The sequence below is a fragment of the Salvelinus alpinus genome, chromosome 7 (genome assembly GCF_045679555.1).
Source record: "Salvelinus alpinus chromosome 7, SLU_Salpinus.1, whole genome shotgun sequence".
Classification (NCBI taxonomy): Eukaryota; Metazoa; Chordata; class Actinopteri; order Salmoniformes; family Salmonidae; genus Salvelinus; species Salvelinus alpinus.
In genome coordinates, this window is record NC_092092.1 from 74,390,630 (window position 1) to 74,411,210 (window position 20,581).

The window sequence follows — 20,581 nt, forward strand, 5'->3', positions numbered from 1 at the left end:
CCCTAAACCTAACCCTAAACCTACTCCTAAACCTAACCCTAAACCTAACCCTTCAGAGAGGACAATTTGACCACCCTATAGGTGAGGCCCTTACCCTAAACCTAACCCTAAACCTAATCCTAAACCTAACCCTTCAAAGAGATGACAGTTTCATCACCCTATAGGTGAGGGCAGGAACCTTCTATCTACAGCACACTACACTCATGTGCCAGTGTTCATTACAAATACTAGGTATTTCTTCCAACCCCCTCTCCTCTCCCCTCCCCCTGCAGTAACCGGATTCTGTGAGGCTGTAGTGGACCACAACCCAGTAGGTTCTGATGAGCTCCAGCTGAGTCAAGGTGACCTGATTGAGATAGAGGGGATGCTACTCCGAGGTCTGGACCTGTTCATAGGAACACACTGCTCTACAGGAAACACTGGCTTCGTACACAAGGCTCACGTCAAGCCACTCAACGCCAAACCCCCGTAAGAGCAATACATTTAAATTTAAAATGTTTAGTCATTTAGCAGACACTCTTATCCAGAGCGACTTGCAGTTAGTGCATTCATCTTAAGATAGCTAGGTGGGACAACCGCATATCGCAGGCATATTAAATACACTTTTCCTCAATAAAGTAACTGTCAGCAAAGTCAGAGCTAGAAGTGGGGGGGTCGAGGTGAGGAGGGGGATTATTTAAGATAATCTTTGAAGAGGCAGGGTTTCAGGGGGTTTCGGGAAGATGGGCAGGGAATGTTGTCCTAGCTTCAGGGGGAAGCTGGTTTCACCATTACGGTGCCAGGACAGAGAAGAGCTTGGACTGGGCTAAGCGGGAGCTGCCCTCCCGTAGAGGTGAGAGGGCCAAGAGATCAGATGTGGCAGAACAGAGAGCTCGGGTTGGGGTGTAGGGTTTGAGCATAGCCTGAAGGTAGGGAGGGGCAGTTCCTCTTGCTGCTCTGTAGGTAAGCACCATGGTCTTGTAGTTGATGTGAGCTTCGACTGAAAGCCAGTGGAGTGTGCGGAGGAGCAGGGTGACATGGGAGAACTTGAGAAGGTTGAAAACCAGGTGGGCTGCAGCGTTCTGGATAAGTTGCAGGGGTTTGATGGCACAACAGCATTACAATACCAAACCTCTGTGAGGGCTATACATAACAGCATTACAATACCAAACCTCTGTGAGGCCTATAGATAACAGCATTACAATACCAAACCTCTGTGAGGGCTATAGATAACAGCATTACAATACCAAACCTCTGTGAGGACTATACATAACAGCATTACAATACCAAACCTCTGTGAGGGCTATACATAACAGCATTACAATACCAAACCTCTGTGAGGGCTATACATAACAGCATTACAATACCAAACCTCTGTGAGGACTATACATAACAGCATTACAATACCAAACCTCTGTGAGGGCTATACATAACAGCATTACAATACCAAACCTCTGTGAGGGCTATACATTACAGTATTACATTACCAAACCTCTGTGAGGGCTATACATAACAGCATTACAATACCAAACCTCTGTAAGGGCTATACATAACAGCATTACAATACCAAACCACTGTGAGGGCAATACATAACAGCATTACAATACCAAACCACTGTGAGGGCTATACATTACAGTATTACAATACTAATCCTCTGTGAGGGCTATACATTAAAGTATTACAATACCAAACCTCTGTGAGGGCTAAACATAACAGCATTACAATACCAAACCACTGTGAGGGCAATACATAACAGCATTACAATACCAAACCTCTGTGAGGGCTTTACATAACAGCATTACAATACCAAACCTCTGTGAGGGCTATGCATAACAGCATTACAATACCAAACCTCTGTGAGGGCTATACATACCAGCATTACAATACCAAACCACTGTGAGGGCTAAACATAACAGCATTACAATACCAAACCTCTGTGAGGGCTATACATAACAGCATTACAATACCAAACCACTGTGAGGGCTAAACATAACAGCATTACAATACCAAACCTCTGTGAGGCCTATACATAACAGCATTACAATACCAAACCTCTGTGAGGGCTATACATACGAGCATTACAATACCAAACCACTGTGAGGGCTAAACATAACAGCATTACAATACCAAAACACTGTGAGGGCTATACATTTACAGCATTACAATACCAAACCTCTGTGAGGGCTATACACAACAGCATTACAATACCAAACCTCTGTGAGGGCTATACATAACAGCATTACAATACCAAACCTCTGTGAGGGCTATACATAACAGCATTACAATACTAAACCTCTGTGAGGGCTATACATTACAGTATTACAATACCAAACCTCTGTGAGGGCTATACATAACAGCATTACAATACCAAACCTCTGTGAGGGCTATACATAACAGCATTACAATACCAAACCTCTGTGAGGGCTATACATAACAGCATTACAATACTAAACCTCTGTGAGGGCTATACATTACAGTATTACAATACCAAACCTCTGTGAGGGCTATACATAACAGCATTACAATACCAAACCACTGTGAGGGCTATACACAACAGCATTACAATACCAAATCTCTGTGAGGGCTATACATAACAGCATTACAATACCAAACCACTGTGAGGGCTATACATAGCAGCATTACAATACCAAACCACTGTGGGGGATATGCATAACAGCATTACAATACCAAACCTCTGTGAGGGCTAAACATACCAGCATTACAATACCAAACCACTGTGAGGGCTAAACATAACAGCATTACAATACCAAACCTCTGTGAGGGCTATACATAACAGCATTACAATACCAAACCACTGTGAGGGCTAAACATAACAGCATTACAATACCAAAACACTGTGAGGGCTATACATAACAGCATTACAATACCAAACCTCCGTGAGGGCTATACACAACAGCATTACAATACCAAACCTCTGTGAGGGCCATACATAACAGCATTACAATACCAAACCTCTGTGAGGGCTATACATAACAGCATTACAATACCAAACCTCTGTGAGGGCTATACATAACAGCATTACAATACTAAACCTCTGTGAGGGCTATACATTACAGTATTACAATACCAAACCTCTGTGAGGGCTATACATAACAGCATTACAATACCAAACCACTGTGAGGGCTATACACAACAGCATTACAATACCAAACCTCTGTGAGGGCTATACATAACAGCATTACAATACCAAACCTCTGTGAGGGTTATACATAACAGCATTACAATACCAAACCACTGTGAGGGCTATACACAACAGCATTACAATACCAAACCTCTGTGAGGGCTATACATAACAGCAGTACAATACCAAACCACTGTGAGGGCTATACACAACAGCATTACAATACCAAATCTCTGTGAGGGCTATACATAACAGCATTACAATACCAAACCACTGTGAGGGCTATACATAGCAGCATTACAATACCAAACCACTGTGGGGGATATGCATAACAGCATTACAATACCAAACCTCTGTGAGGGCTAAACATACCAGCATTACAATACCAAACCACTGTGAGGGCTAAACATAACAGCATTACAATACCAAACCTCTGTGAGGGCTATACATAACAGCATTACAATACCAAACCACTGTGAGGGCTAAACATAACAGCATTACAATACCAAAACACTGTGAGGGCTATACATAACAGCATTACAATACCAAACCTCCGTGAGGGCTATACACAACAGCATTACAATACCAAACCTCTGTGAGGGCCATACATAACAGCATTACAATACCAAACCTCTGTGAGGGCTATACATAACAGCATTACAATACCAAACCTCTGTGAGGGCTATACATAACAGCATTACAATACTAAACCTCTGTGAGGGCTATACATTACAGTATTACAATACCAAACCTCTGTGAGGGCTATACATAACAGCATTACAATACCAAACCACTGTGAGGGCTATACACAACAGCATTACAATACCAAACCTCTGTGAGGGCTATACATAACAGCATTACAATACCAAACCTCTGTGAGGGTTATACATAACAGCATTACAATACCAAACCACTGTGAGGGCTATACACAACAGCATTACAATACCAAACCTCTGTGAGGGCTATACATAACAGCAGTACAATACCAAACCTCTGTGAGGGCTATACATAACAGCATTACAATACCAAACCTCTGTGAGGGCTATACATACCAGCATAACAATACCAAACCTCTGTGAGGGCTATACATAACAGCATTACAATACCAAACCTCTGTGAGGGCTATACATAACAGCATTACAATACCAAACCTCTGTGAGGGCTATACATAACAGCATTACAATACCAAACCACTGTGAGGGCTATACACAACAGCATTACAATACCAAACCTCTGTGAGGGCTATACATACCAGCATAACAATACCAAACCTCTGTGAGGGCTATACATAACAGCATTACAATACCAAACCTCTGTGAGGGCTATACATAACAGCATTACAATACCAAACCACTGTGAGGGCTATACATAACAGCATTACAATACCAAACCTCTGTGAGGGCTAAACATAACAGCATTACAATACCAAACCTCTGTGAGGGCAATACATAACAGCATTACAATACCAAACCTCTGTGAGGGCTATACACAACAGCATTACAATACCAAACCTCTGTGAGGGCTATACATAACAGCATTACAATACCAAACCTCTGTGAGGGCAATACATAACAGCATTACAATACCAAACCTCTGTGAGGGCTATACATAACAGCATTACAATACCAAACCTCTGTGAGGGCTATACATAACAGTATTACAATACCAAACCTCTATGAATAATATTATGAACTTATAATCTTTTTGTTGTGAACAGTTATTTTTAACACAAATACTATTTTTATACACAATTATGTGTTCACAAATTATTTGTGCACAATCTAATTTTCAAAATATCTATTTTCTTTCAAAACATATATTTATTTACCTCTAAACTGTTCTCAGTCTTCTAGGAACAGTTAGGACAGTGGACAATGTGTCATGTTTTCTCATTCTGTTCACATTTACCTGGTCTATCTGTTTATCTGTTGTCAATAGTAGAGGCTTCAGATGAAGGGATGGAGTGATTGCAGGATGGAGGAGTAGAGAGATGAAGAGGGCAGGGTTGGAATGATTTATGGTTGCAGAGGGGTGTAGGGGTGAAGGGAGGGAGGTGTAGAGAGATGGAGGGGTGGGGGGATGGAAGGATGGAGGTATGGAGGGTTGGATGGAGGGATGGAAGGGTGGAGGGATGGATGGTGGAGGGATGGATGGGTGGAGGGATGGAGGGGTGGTTGAGAGCAGTCATGTGGGTCATAATGCTTTCTTTGTCTCTCTCCCCCTCCCTCTCTCTGCCCTCTTACTCTCACTCTCTCTCCCTCCTTCTCAGAGACGGACAACTGGTGTTTCTGAGTGAGGAGGAACGTGCGTCAATGGCCCAGATTAACCCCTGCAGTAGTGAACCCAGAGACAGCAGCCTCCTAGAGAGACTCTTCTCCTCTGACATCAGTACTGTCTACAGACTAGGTAGGAGAGGATCCCTCAGTCTATACAGTATAGGGAATTGCTGAGTGCTGTCAGACTACTGTAGGTAGGGAACCACTGTGTTATACTGAGTACTGTCAGACTATGGTAGGTAGGGAACCACTGTGTTATACTGAGTACTGTCAGATTACTGTAGGTAGGGAACCACTGTGTTATACTGAGTACTGTCAGACTATGGTAGGTAGGGAACCACTGTGTTATACTGAGTACTGTCAGACTACTGTAGGTAGGGAACCACTGTGTTATACTGAGTACTGTCAGACTATGGTAGGTAGGGAACTACTGTGTTATACTGAGTACTGTCAGACTACTGTAGGTAGGGAACCACTGTGTTATACTGAGTACTGTCAGACTACTGTAGGTAGGGAACCACTGTATTATACTGAGTACTGTCAGACTATTGTAAGTAGGGAACCACTGTGTTATACTGAGTACTGTCAGACTACTGTAGGTAGGGAACCACTGTGTTATACTGAGTACTGTCAGACTATTGTAGGTAGGGAACCACTGTGTTATACTGAGTACTGTCAGACTACTGTAGGTAGGGAACCACTGTGTTATACTGAGTACTGTCAGACTACTGTAGGTAGGGAACCACTGTGTTATACTGAGTACTGTCAGACTACTGTAGGTAGGGAACCACTGTGTTATACTGAGTACTGTCAGACTACTGTAGGTAGGGAACCACTGTGTTATACTGAGTACTGTCAGACTACTGTAGGTAGGGAACCACTGTGTTATACTGAGTACTGTCAGACTACTGTAGGTAGGGAACCACTGTGTTATACTGAGTACTGTCAGACTATGGTAGGTAGGGAACCACTGTGTTATACTGAGTACTGTCAGACTACTGTAGGTAGGGAACCACTGTGTTATACTGAGTACTGTCAGACTACTGTAGGTAGGGAACCACTGTGTTATACTGAGTACTGTCAGACTATTGTAGGTAGGGAACCACTGTGTTATACTGAGTACTGTCAGACTATTGTAGGTAGGGAACCACTGTGTTATACTGAGTACTGTCAGACTACTGTAGGTAGGGAACCACTGTGTTATACTGAGTACTGTCAGACTATTGTAGGTAGGGAACCACTGTACTGAGTTACTTTCGTTTTCTTGGAATAGAAACACCATAATATTAATCAAATGAATTTAGCTACGTTTCTAAAAAACGATCCCATATAGTCTGTTCTAATATTAAAAACAGTCAAATGCATTCCTGAATTAAATCGCTTTAGCCGACATGTTGCGGTTTATTCATTGTTTAATTATTCAAGGCTCCCTTTGTTATTTTGTTTTGTAACTAAAGTGCTCGACTCTGTTTAAAGACCTGTACTGTATGCTTTGCCAGTAGGTAAGTTACGCTAAAACAGCTGCAGTACACAGGACCCTTAGTCCGACAGCCCCATTTCATTTCAATAACTTAGTTTCTCAAAGATGCCCCCTGGTGGTCAAACTAGCATTAACTAGCATAAATGGCAACAATGGCTGACAGTTAAATACTGACAGTTAAATAATGTGCCATAGAATTCTGCGTGAGCCCGCAAGCTGTGCTGCATTACGAAGCAACTATTAAAGGAAGAACCACTGTATGTGAAACACCAGATCAATATATATTTCTTCCCACAGATAGACTGGATCAGTCTGACTTTACGTACATCAGAAACCAACCAAAACAAGGTCAGTAATACATTATCTATTAACAAGGTAATAAGATATTTATCAAAGTTAATACGTTGTTGATCAGCTTGTTAATACAACCCCAGCTGAATGGTAGAAGATTGTTTTAGAGGTCAATATATCCTTCTGTCTCAGTCAAAGCCAAGAACATTTTCTGCCTGACAGCTGTAGATGTTTTGGAAACAACAGAATAAGTAGGCCAGAACACTAAGAGGGGAACTACAAATATAGTCAAACTCTTTAGTTTTCTTCCCTGTCTAGGAGGAGAGAAGGAAACTAACAACGGTTCAGTCTTTGCTTACATTTCATTTTACACGGGACAGGGGCGTAACTTGCACTGGGGATGCCCATTCTGAAATTGCATTTTTGTCGTTGGAATGTGATACAAAATGAGGCAACAGTGTACTTTAGGACCATGTAGACTTCTCCGAGCGGTAGACCATGTAGACTCCTCCGAGCGGTACACCATGTAGACTCCTCCGAGTGGTAGACCATGTAGACTCCTCCGAGCGGTAGACCATGTAGACTCCTCCGAGCGGTAGACCATGTAGACTCCTCCGAGCGGTAGACCATGTAGACTCCTCCGAGCGGTAGACCATGTAGACTCCTCCGAGCGGTACACCATGTAGACTTCTCCGAGCGGTAGACCATGTAGACTCCTCCGAGCGGTAGACCATGTAGACTCCTCCGAGCGGTACACCATGTAGACTCCTCCGAGCGGTAGACCATGTAGACTCCTCCGAGCGGTAGACCATGTAGACTCCTCCGAGCGGTAGACCATGTAGACTTCTCCGAGCGGTAGACCATGTAGACTCCTCCGAGCGGTAGACCATGTAGACTTCTCCGAGCGGTAGACCATGTAGACTCCTCCGAGCGGTAGACCATGTAGACTCCTCCGAGCGGTAGACCATGTAGACTCCTCCGAGCGGTACACCATGTAGACTTCTCCGAGCGGTAGACCATGTAGACTCCTCCGAGCGGTAGACCATGTAGACTCCTCCGAGTGGTAGACCATGTAGACTCCTCCGAGCGGTACACCATGTAGACTCCTCCGAGCGGTAGACCATGTAGACTCCTCCGAGCGGTAGACCATGTAGACTCCTCCGAGCGGTACACCATGTAGACTTCTCCGAGCGGTAGACCATGTAGACTCCTCCGAGCGGTAGACCATGTAGACTCCTCCGAGCGGTAGACCATGTAGACTCCTCCGAGCGGTACACCATGTAGACTTCTCCGAGCGGTAGACCATGTAGACTCCTCCGAGCGGTACACCATGTAGACTCCTCCGAGCGGTAGACCATGTAGACTCCTCCGAGCGGTACACCATGTAGACTTCTCCGAGCGGTAGACCATGTAGACTCCTCCGAGCGGTAGACCATGTAGACTCCTCCGAGCGGTACACCATGTAGACTCCTCCGAGCGGTAGACCATGTAGACTCCTCCGAGCGGTAGACCATGTAGACTCCTCCGAGCGGTAGACCATGTAGACTTCTCCGAGCGGTAGACCATGTAGACTCCTCCGAGCGGTAGACCATGTAGACTTCTCCGAGCGGTAGACCATGTAGACTCCTCCGAGCGGTAGACCATGTAGACTCCTCCGAGCGGTAGACCATGTAGACTCCTCCGAGCGGTACACCATGTAGACTTCTCCGAGCGGTAGACCATGTAGACTCCTCCGAGCGGTAGACCATGTAGACTCCTCCGAGTGGTAGACCATGTAGACTCCTCCGAGCGGTACACCATGTAGACTCCTCCGAGCGGTAGACCATGTAGACTCCTCCGAGCGGTAGACCATGTAGACTCCTCCGAGCGGTACACCATGTAGACTTCTCCGAGCGGTAGACCATGTAGACTCCTCCGAGCGGTAGACCATGTAGACTCCTCCGAGCGGTAGACCATGTAGACTCCTCCGAGCGGTACACCATGTAGACTTCTCCGAGCGGTAGACCATGTAGACTCCTCCGAGCGGTACACCATGTAGACTCCTCCGAGCGGTAGACCATGTAGACTCCTCCGAGCGGTAGACCATGTAGACTCCTCCGAGCGGTACACCATGTAGACTTCTCCGAGCGGTAGACCATGTAGACTCCTCCGAGCGGTACACCATGTAGACTTCTCCGAGCGGTAGACCATGTAGACTCCTCCGAGCGGTACACCATGTAGACTTCTCCGAGCGGTAGACCATGTAGACTTCTCCGAGCAGGAGACCATGTAGACTTCTCCGAGCGGTAGACCATGTAGACTTCTCCGAGCGGTAGACCATGTAGACTCCTCCGAGCGGTAGACCATGTAGACTTCTCCGAGCGGTAGACCATGTAGACTCCTCCGAGCGGTAGACCATGTAGACTTCTCCGAGCGGTACACCATGTAGACTTCTCCGAGCGGTAGACCATGTAGACTTCTCCGAGCGGTAGACCATGTAGACTCCTCCGAGCGGTAGACCATGTAGACTTCTCCGAGCGGTAGACCATGTAGACTTCTCCGAGCGGTAGACCATGTAGACTCCTCCGAGCGGTAGACCATGTAGACTCCTCCGAGCGGTACACCATGTAGACTCCTCCGAGCGGTACACCATGTAGACTTCTCCGAGCGGTAGACCATGTAGACTTCTCCGAGCGGTAGACCATGTAGACTCCTCCGAGCGGTAGACCATGTAGACTCCTCCGAGCGGTAGACCATGTAGACTCCTCCGAGCGGTAGACCATGTAGACTCCTCCGAGCGGTACACCATGTAGACTCCTCCGAGCGGTAGACCATGTAGACTCCTCCGAGCGGTACACCATGTAGACTTCTCCGAGCGGTAGACCATGTAGACTCCTCCGAGCGGTAGACCATGTAGACTCCTCCGAGCGGTAGACCATGTAGACTCCTCCGAGCGGTAGACCATGTAGACTCCTCCGAGCGGTACACCATGTAGACTCCTCCGAGCGGTAGACCATGTAGACTCCTCCGAGCGGTAGACCATGTAGACTCCTCCGAGCGGTAGACCATGTAGACTCCTCCGAGCGGTAGACCATGTAGACTCCTCCGAGCGGTAGACCATGTAGACTCCTCCGAGCGGTACACCATGTAGACTCCTCCGAGTGGTAGACCAGACTGTTTGAAGTGTTTATCCGACTGGATAAAATAAAAAACCATATAAAACCAATGTTGCACCCATGACAAGGGAGATAATATTTCATTATTTTGTTGAATAGGCACCTATTGCAGCACCAAGATGAACTGCAAGTACAAACTTCCTTGACTGCTAGGACAGTCAAGGAAGTTTCATAGCTACATGTCTAATGTACAGTACATGGAGTTTCATATAGAGTGTACCTAAACATTTACATTCAGTGTTCATATCTTTCTCTCTCAGAGCATAAGCCCCCCACCAGCGCCCGGCAGTCCATCATCTCAGAGAAGAGTGACGCTACACCCCCCTACCACTCCTCCCCCCGCCCCTCCCTCTCTCACTCCTCGCCCCGCCCCTCCTTCTACGCCTCCCAGAATGCTTTGGGGCGTGGCGGTGACGGGGAGTTGCTGTCCTTCAGTTTGGACGACACCTTCAGAGAGATGAATGAGTTCCAGGAAGACCCGGCCCTTTTCCTGGAGGAGGGGAGCTGGGAGGGGGTGGAGTCAGAGGTCTGTGACCCAACCCTGACTCTGCTCAACATGCATCACTTCCAGGTGAGAGGTCAAAAGACCACTGTTTTGAAATTTAAGAGATGTAGGGGTTTGCGTCTGGTTTGTATAGTTGTGTTTGTTTGTTCATTCACTGTTGATTGGCAATAAAGTAGTCTATAGTCTTCCTTTTCCATCCTCCTCTCCTCTTCTCCTCTCCTCTCTTCTTCTCCTCTCCTCTCCTCCAGGAGGACTTCCTGCCCCTCTATGACCTAAACCACTCCTTCCTGTGGCTGACGTTCTCAGGACAGAGTGAGGATGAGTTACTGGGCCACCTGGAGATTGTCAGGGAGGGGGCCAAGAGAACGTGCATGGCCTGGGCACACCGACGGGCATGCTTCCTACTGGGGAGGCTCTGCGCCAAGAAGCTCAAGTACTCCCAGGTAGTGCAGAAGGGAGGAACACTGGAGTCTGTACACATATGGACACAGCACATGCACACACACATTTATACACACACAAACACACATGCATAATATGTTAATTTAAGAGCACATAAAAGCACAGTTAATTTAAGAGCACATGTATTATGAGTGTGCTCTTAAATTAACTTACATTTTAATCTCCCACCCCTCTCTCCCAGGCCCGTGTGTATTACGAGGAAGCCCTTGGCGTCTCTGTTGACGGTTTCTCTGACCTCCCTCTCCTCATCGCCCTGTACACCAACCTCACAGCCATCTACCTCAAACAGAAGATGGCCGACAAGCTGCCCCCAACCCTGGAGAAGGCCAGTGCTCTGCTCCTCTGCCTCCCCAGCCACACCTTCACCTCCCTGGATGAGTTTGAGCTGCTGAAGCTGGTGCTGCGGAGGTCTGTGGTGGAAGGGGACAAACACCTGGAGGCACGGGCCTGCTACCTCACTGCCAGCCTCTTCCTCCTCCTTAGGTTGGTGTTGTCTGTGTTGTCAAAGCTCCCAAATGGAATCCTATAGCCTATATAGTGCAATTCTTTTGACCAGGTCCCATAGTGCTCTGGTCAAAAATAGTGCACTATACAGTGAATAGGGTGCCATATTGGACACACTCTATGTCCTTTGTTTCAATATATCTGTGAAAAGTTTGTTATAAATCAAATATATTGTTATTATTTTTACGATTATTAATACAGAAAGATAGATGACGCCCTGCCCTTCGTGGAGCGTCTCCAGTTCCTCACCGTTACCCTGTCTGCTGAGGAGGGACGCCCCATCGCCCCCCTGGACCTCAACTGGCTCCTGTCCCGGCTCTACCACCGTAAATACATGCCCTACCTGGCCCTGGCATCACTCAGCCTGGACTCTGGACAGGACCACTCACTACAGGACGCATTCCACAGGATAGAACTGTTCAGCATGAACTCGGTAGGTTATGGTTTGTTTGTTAGGCCATCACATTCTAATATTCCAAAAACAAATGACATATTGATACAAAGTATACAACAGACACACTAGAAATATCCGACACACAAACCAAAAAATTCTAAATAACATATCATTCTTTAAATGTTTTACATGTACTTTTCCATAGGTGCGTCTGAATCCGCGATGGAAAGAGGGGACGTCTCTTCTCCCCGCCCAGATCGTGGTGTATCTTCAGCAGGCTCTGGCCATTGCGGAGCGCGGTGAGGACCTTAAGACCCAGAGAGACCTGTGTCTGGGCTTGGCCTGTGTGTACCAGCAACACGGCGCCTTGGTGAAGGCCCTGCCCTGTGCCCAGCAGGCTGTACAGACCGGGGCAGGTATCAACGAGGAGGAGGGGTTCGAGGCTTCAGTACTGCTGGGATGGTTGTTAGTCCTGACGGGACAGCCTGAGAGGGCACAGAACACCCTGCAGCCACTACTGCAGTCTCTACAGGTAACTACTGTCTCTACAGGTAACTGCAGTCTCTACAGGTAACTACTGTCTCTACAGGTAACTGCAGTCTCTACAGGTAACTGCAGTCTCTACAGGTAACTACAGTCTCTACAGGTAACTACAGTCTCTACAGGTAACTACAGTCTCTACAGGTAACTACAGTCTCTACAGGTAACTGCAGTCTCTACAGGTAACTACAGTCTCTACAGGTAACTGCAGTCTATACAGGTAACTACAGTCTCTACAGGTAACTGCAGTCTACAGGTAACTGCAGTCTCTGCAGGTAACTGCAGTCTCTACAGGTAACTGCAGTCTCTACAAGTAACTGCAGTCTCTACAGGTAACTGCAGTCTCTACAGGTAACTACCGTCTCTACAGGTAACTAACTACATTACAGATATCTCTAAACTATTGTGAGTATCATTACCATAGTCAACATTGACCTGCCTTGCCACCTGCTTGTGTTACAGTAGTTTTTAATTAACAGGACTTGTAAAGATCTTGTAATCAATGAATCGATCATACCTCTATCTCCTCTCTTTTCTTTCAGGGAACAGATAGCCCGACCCAGAGGGGAGTGGTCCACAACCTGCTGGCTCTGTGTCTGCGGCGGCAGGGTCGCATCCCCGAGGCCGGCAGCCACCTCCACCACGCCCTCACCATCTCCAGGGAGAGTGGCAACCAGAGGAACCAGGCCCTGGCCCTCGCCAACCTGGGCTGCCTGGCACTGGACGTGGGGGCACCCACACTGGCAGAACGATTCCTATTCAGGTCAGCAAGAAGGGAGGGTGTGTGGGGCGGATTGGGCAGTGGGTCAGTAATGTGTGTGTGTGTGTGTGTGTGAACAGTAGGTGGATGCTTACATCCGTGAGTGTTACGTTTGTAATATTATTAATCCTTTACAGGTCATGTTAGAATGTTAGTGTCTGTATCTCTACAGACACTGGTCTGTGGTTGTAACCTGCTAAGTGGGACTGGTCTGTATCTCTACATGGTTGTAACCTGCTAAGTGGGACTGGTCTGTATCTCTACATGGTTGTAACCTGCTAAGTGGGACTGGTCTGTATCTCTACATGGTTGTAACCTGCTAAGTGGGACTGGTCTGTATCTCTACATGGTTGTAACCTGCTAAGTGGGACTGGTCTGTATCTCTACATGGTTGTAACCTGCTAAGTGGGACTGGTCTGTATCTCTACATGGTTGTAACCTGCTAAGTGGGACTGGTCTGTATCTCTACATGGTTGTAACCTGCTAAGTGGGACTGGTCTGTATCTCTACATGGTTGTAACCTGCTAAGTGGGACTGGTCTGTATCTCTACATGGTTGTAGACCATTGAGTGAGTGGAACTGTATGTCCCTCAGGTCTCTGTGGTTGTTCCTGGAGATCTGGGAGAGTCCCGTTGACGAGGAGCACGTCCAGACCTTCCTATGGCTGGGGCGCAGCTACAAGGACAGGGGGAGGAGCCAGGACCTCAGGCTGTGTTATGAGATGGGCCTCCTCATATCCCTCCAGGCCAGGAACCTCCACAGTGAGTTACCTTAACCCTAACACTCCACACCAGGAACCTCCACAGTGAGTGACCTTAACCCTAACCCTCCACGCCAGGAACCTCCACAGTGAGTTACCTTAACCCTAACACTCCACACCAGGAACCTCCACAGTGAGTGACCTTAACCCTAAACCCTCCAAGCCAGGAACCTCCACAGTGAGTTACCTTAACCCTAACCCTCCACGCCAGGAACCTCCACAGTGAGTTACCTTAACCCTAACCCTAACCCTCCACGCCAGGAACCTCCACAGTGAGTTACCTTAACCCTAACCCTCCACGCCAGGAACCTCCACAGTGAGTTACCTTAAACCTGTTATGGCTGCAGCCCGACACCGGTACACCTATGACAACATCCAGCTCAAGTGCAGGGCGCGAAATTCAAAATCATTTTTTTTTTTTATATTTAACTTTCACACATTAACAAGTCCAATACAGCATTTGAAAGATAAACATCTTGTGAATCCAGCCAACATGTCCGATTTTTTAAATGTTTTACAGAGAAAACACCACATATATTTATGTTAGCTCACCACCAAATAAAAAAGAGGACAGACATTTTTCACAGCACAAGTAGGATGCAAGTAGCATGCACAAGCCAACCTAACTAACCTAGAACCAACCTAAATAACCTAGAAAAAACTACCTCAGATGACAGTCCTATAACATGTTACACAATAAATCTATGTTTTGTTCAAAAAATTTGCATATTTTAGCTATAAATCAGTTTTACATTACTGCTACCATCATAGCTACAGTCAGAAATCGCACGGGAGTAGCCAGAGAAAATACAGACACCAACGTCACCTACTAATTACACATCATAAAACATTTCAGAAAAATATATGGTGGATAGCTAATGAAAGACAAAGATCTTGTGAATACAGCCAATATTTCCGATTTTTGAAGTGTTTTACAGCGAAAACACAATATATCGTTATATTAGCTTACTACAATAGCTAACACACAGCAGCATTGATTCTAGTCAAACGGTAGCGATAGCACAGTTCGACAGATATATGAAATAGTATCCCAAATTGGGTCCTTATCTTTGTTGATCTTCCATCAGAATGTTCTCCAAGGGGTCCTTTGTTCAGAACCGTCTTTATTTGGATCCAGAACGAACTATTTCCCTCTTGAATTAGCAAGCACACTGGCCGTGCGGTGCTAACCTCTCCTTCTTGAAAAAATTATTGCGATGCATCACGTCTAAAGTCCAGAATAAATTTCAATAATATAATTAAACTATATTGAAAAAACATACTTTAGGATGATATTGTGACAAATATCAAATAAAATCGAAGCCAGAGATCATATTCACCTATAACGAGGGTTTTCCAGGAGGCGATTCCAGGTCCAATTTCGCGCCCAAGAAAAAAAATAATGTGCGCAACTCTCACTCCAAGAGGTTGTATTCAATCCCAGAACGAGATAATCAAGTCATTTCTGCTCTCACTTCCGCATGACACCCAGGGGAAGGTGTATGACGTGTTTCTACAGTCCTAAATTTCTACAGTCCTAAATAATTCAAACGGTTTTAGAAACTAGAGACTGTTTTCTATCCAATAGTAATAATAATATGCATATTGTACGAGCAAAAATTGAGTAAGAGGCCGTTTGAAAATGGGCACCTTTTTCCAGTTTTTCAATACGCCCCCTGCAGCCATAACAGGTTAACCCTAACCCTCCACACCAGGAACCTCCACAGTGAGTTACCTTAACCCTAACCCTCCACGCCAGGAACCTCCACAGTGAGTTACCTTAACCCTAACCCTCCACGCAAGGAACCTCCACAGTGAGTTACCTTAACCCTAACCCTCCACGCCAGGAACCTCCACAGTGAGTTACCTTAACCCTAACCCTCCACGCTAGGAACCTCCACAGTGAGTTACCTTAACCCTAACCCTAACCCTCCACGCCAGGAACCTCCACAGTGAGTTACCTTAACCCTAACCCTCCAGGCCAGGAACCTCCACAGTGAGTTACCTTAACCCTAACCCTCCACACCAGGAACCTCCACAGTGAGTTACCTTAACCCTAACCCTCCACGCTAGGAACCCCCACAGTGAGTTACCTTAACCCTAACCCTCCACGCCAGGAACCTCCACCGTGAAATACCTTAACCCTCCACACCAGGAACCTCCACACCAGGAACCTCCACATTTAATAATACTGTCAAAACGAACCCTAATCCAAAACCTAACATTAACGCTAGTTCAACTAAACTAGAAAGACAACAACCAATGACGATTCTTGCATGTAAATCAAAAGTAGCCACGATCAGTCCTCTGTCCTCTCTCTCTCTCTCTAGGTCAGATGGTGGTGGCTAAAGTCCTGAGTCGTCACTATGCTGACGTGCTGCTGTATGGACAGAGTATCCTCTACTATGAGCACTGTGTGTCTGTGTCCAGGGACCTGAAGGACAAGAGACTAGAGGGAGAATATCTAGAGATCCTCAGCAGCCTCTACCTCTCCCTCAATACTGAGAAGTAGGTTTATATATCTGTCTGTCTCTACCTCTCCCTCAATACTGAGAAGTATGTTTATATATCTGTCTGTCTCTACCTCTCCCTCAATACCGAGAAGTAGGTTTATATATCTGTCTGTCCCTCAATACTGAGAAGTATGTTTATATATCTGTCTATCTCTACCTCTCCCTCAATACTGAGAAGTATGTTTATATATCTGTCTTTCTCTACCTCTACCTCTCCCTCAATACTGAGAAGTATGTTTATATATCTGTCTGTCTCTACCTCTCCCTCAATACTGAGAAGTATGTTTATATATCTGTCTGTCTCTACCTCTTCCTCAATACTGAGAAGTAGGTTTATATATATATCTGTCTGTCTCTACCTCTCCCTCAATACTGAGAAGTAGGTTTATATATCTGTCTGTCTCTACCTCTCCCTCAATACTGAGAAGTATGTTTATATATCTGTCTGTCTCTACCTCTCCCTCAATACTGAGAAGTATGTTTATATATCTGTCTGTCTCTACCTCTCCCTCAATACTGAGAAGTATGTTTATATCTCTGTCTGTCTCTACCTCTCCCTCAATACTGAGAAGTAGGTTTATATATCTGTCTGTCTCTACCTCACCCTCAATACTGAGAAGTAGGTTTATATATCTGTCTGTCTCTACCTCTCCCTCAATACTGAGAAGTAGGTTTATATATCTGTCTGTCTCTACCTCTCCCTCAATACTGAGAAGTATGTTTATATATCTGTCTGTCTCTACCTCTCCCTCAATACTGAGAAGTATGTTTATATATCTGTCTGTCTCTACCTCTCCCTCAATACTGAGAAGTATGTTTATATATCTGTCTGTCTCTACCTCTCCCTCAATACTGAGAAGTAGGTTTATATATCTGTCTGTCTCTACCTCTCCCTCAATACTGAGAAGTATGTTTATATATCTGTCTGTCTCTACCTCTCCCTCAATACTGAGAAGTAGGTTTATATATCTGTCTGTCTCTACCTCTCCCTCAATACTGAGAAGTATGTTTATATATCTGTCTGTCTCTACCTCTCCCTCAATACTGAGAAGTAGGTTTATATCTCTGTCTGTCTCTACCTCTCCCTCAATACCGAGAAGTATGTTTATATATCTGTCTGTCTCTACCTCTCCCTCAATACTGAGAAGTATGTTTATATCTCTGTCTGTCTCTACCTCTCCCTCAATACTGAGAAGTAGGTTTATATATCTGTCTGACTCTACCTCTCCCTCAATACTGAGAAGTATGTTTATATATATATCTGTCTCTACCTCTCCCTCAATACTGAGAAGTAGGTTTATATATCTGTCTGTCTCTACCTCTCCCTCAATACTGAGAAGTATGTTTATATATCTGTCTGTCTCTACCTCTCCCTCAATACTGAGAAGTAGGTTTATATATCTGTCTGTCTCTACCTCTCCCTCAATACTGAGAAGTAGGTTTATATATCTGTCTGTCTCTACCTCTCCCTCAATACTGAGAAGTATGTTTATATATCTGTCTGTCTCTACCTCTCCCCCAATACTGAGAAGTATGTTTATATATCTGTCTGTCTCTACCTCTCCCTCAATACTGAGAAGTAGGTTTATATATCTGTCTGTCTCTACCTCTCCCCCAATACTGAGAAGTATGTTTATATATCTGTCTGTCTCTACCTCTCCCTCAATACTGAGAAGTAGGTTTATATATCTGTCTGTCTCTACCTCTCCCTCAATACTGAGAAGTATGTTTATATATCTGTCTGTCTCTACCTCTCCCCCAATACTGAGAAGTATGTTTATATATCTGTCTGTCTCTACCTCTCCCTCAATACTGAGAAGTAGGTTTATATATCTGTCTGTCTCTACCTCTCCCTCAATACTGAGAAGTATGTTTATATATCTGTCTGTCTCTACCTCTCCCTCAATACTGAGAAGTATGTTTATATATCTGTCTGTCTCTACCTCTCCCTCAATACTGAGAAGTAGGTTTATATATCTGTCTGTCTCTACCTCTCCCTCAATACTGAGAAGTAGGTTTATATCTCTGTCTGTCTCTACCTCTCCCTCAATACTGAGAAGTATGTTTATATCTCTGTCTGTCTCTACCTCTCCCTCAATACTGAGAAGTAGGTTTATATATATATCTGTCTGTCTCTACCTCTCCCTCAATACCGAGAAGTAGGTTTATATATCTGTCTGACTCTACCTCTCCCTCAATACCGAGAAGTAGGTTTATATATCTGTCTGTCTCTACCTCTCCCTCAATACTGAGAAGTATGTTTATATATCTGTCTGTCTCTACCTCTCCCTCAATACCGAGAAGTAGGTTTATATATCTGTCTGACTCTACCTCTCCCTCAATACTGAGAAGTAGGTTTATATATCTGTCTGTCTCTACCTCTCCCTCAATACTGAGAAGTAGGTTTATATATATATCTGTCTGTCTCTACCTCTCCCTCAATACCGAGAAGTAGGTTTATATATCTGTCTGACTCTACCTCTCCCTCAATACCGAGAAGTAGGTTTATATATATATCTGTCTGTCTCTACCTCTCCCTCAATACTGAGAAGTAGGTTTATATATATATCTGTCTGTCTCTACCTCTCCCTCAATACTGAGAAGTATGTTTATATATCTGTCTGTCTCTACCTCTCCCTCAATACTGAGAAGTAGGTTTATATATCTGTCTGACTCTACCTCTCCCTCAATACCGAGAAGTATGTTTATATATCTGTCTGTCTCTACCTCTCCCTCAATACCGAGAAGTATGTTTATATATCTGTCTGTCTCTACCTCTCCCTCAATACCGAGAAGTAGGTTTATATATCTGTCTGTCCCTACCTCTCCCTCAATACTGAGAAGTATGTTTATATATATATCTGTCTGTCTCTACCTCTCCCTCAATACTGAGAAGTAGGTTTATATATCTGTCTGTCTCTACCTCTCCCTCAATACTGAGACGTATGTTTATATATCTGTCTGTCTCTACCTCTCCCTCAATACTGAGAAGTATGTTTATATATCTGTCTGTCTCTACCTCTCCCTCAATACTGAGAAGTAGGTTTATATATCTGTCTGTCTCTACCTCTCCCTCAATACTGAGAAGTAGGTTTATATCTCTGTCTGTCTCTACCTCTCCCTCAATACTGAGAAGTAGGTTTATATATCTGTCTTTCTCTACCTCTCCCTCAATACTGAGAAGTAGGTTTATATATATATCTGTCTGTCTCTACCTCTCCCTCAATACTGAGAAGTATGTTTATATATCTGTCTGTCTCTACCTCTCCCTCAATACTGAGAAGTAGGTTTATATATCTGTCTGTCTCTACCTCTCCCTCAATACTGAGAAGTAGGTTTATATATCTGTCTGTCTCTACCTCTCCCTCAATACTGAGAAGTAGGTTTATATCTCTGTCTGTCTCTACCTCTCCCTCAATACTGAGAAGTATGTTTATATCTCTGTCTGTCTCTACCTCTCCCTCAATACTGAGAAGTAGGTTTATATATATATCTGTCTGTCTCTACCTCTCCCTCAATACCGAGAAGTAGGTTTATATATCTGTCTGACTCTACCTCTCCCTCAATACCGAGAAGTAGGTTTATATATCTGTCTGTCTCTACCTCTCCCTCAATACTGAGAAGTATGTTTATATATCTGTCTGTCTCTACCTCTCCCTCAATACCGAGAAGTAGGTTTATATATCTGTCTGACTCTACCTCTCCCTCAATACTGAGAAGTAGGTTTATATATCTGTCTGTCTCTACCTCTCCCTCAATACTGAGAAGTAGGTTTATATATATATCTGTCTGTCTCTACCTCTCCTTCAATACCGAGAAG

At 44.9% G+C, this 20,581-nt stretch overlaps 1 protein-coding gene across 3 annotated transcripts in view; it reads left to right on the forward strand.

Moving 5' to 3' along the window:
- Positions 1 to 20,581, forward strand: part of LOC139581653 (SH3 domain and tetratricopeptide repeat-containing protein 2-like) — a 51,871-nt gene that overhangs the window by 23,351 nt on the left and 7,939 nt on the right. For all 3 annotated transcript variants that reach the window (XM_071411640.1, XM_071411639.1, XM_071411638.1), the window contains 11 exons: positions 273 to 468; positions 5,391 to 5,527; positions 7,175 to 7,225; positions 10,584 to 10,894; positions 11,077 to 11,271; positions 11,472 to 11,773; positions 11,996 to 12,227; positions 12,394 to 12,720; positions 13,271 to 13,491; positions 14,083 to 14,249; positions 16,579 to 16,756. In XM_071411640.1, the coding sequence (XP_071267741.1) occupies positions 273 to 468; positions 5,391 to 5,527; positions 7,175 to 7,225; positions 10,584 to 10,894; positions 11,077 to 11,271; positions 11,472 to 11,773; positions 11,996 to 12,227; positions 12,394 to 12,720; positions 13,271 to 13,491; positions 14,083 to 14,249; positions 16,579 to 16,756 (2,317 nt within the window). The remainder of the gene's footprint in view (positions 1 to 272; positions 469 to 5,390; positions 5,528 to 7,174; positions 7,226 to 10,583; positions 10,895 to 11,076; positions 11,272 to 11,471; positions 11,774 to 11,995; positions 12,228 to 12,393; positions 12,721 to 13,270; positions 13,492 to 14,082; positions 14,250 to 16,578; positions 16,757 to 20,581) is intronic.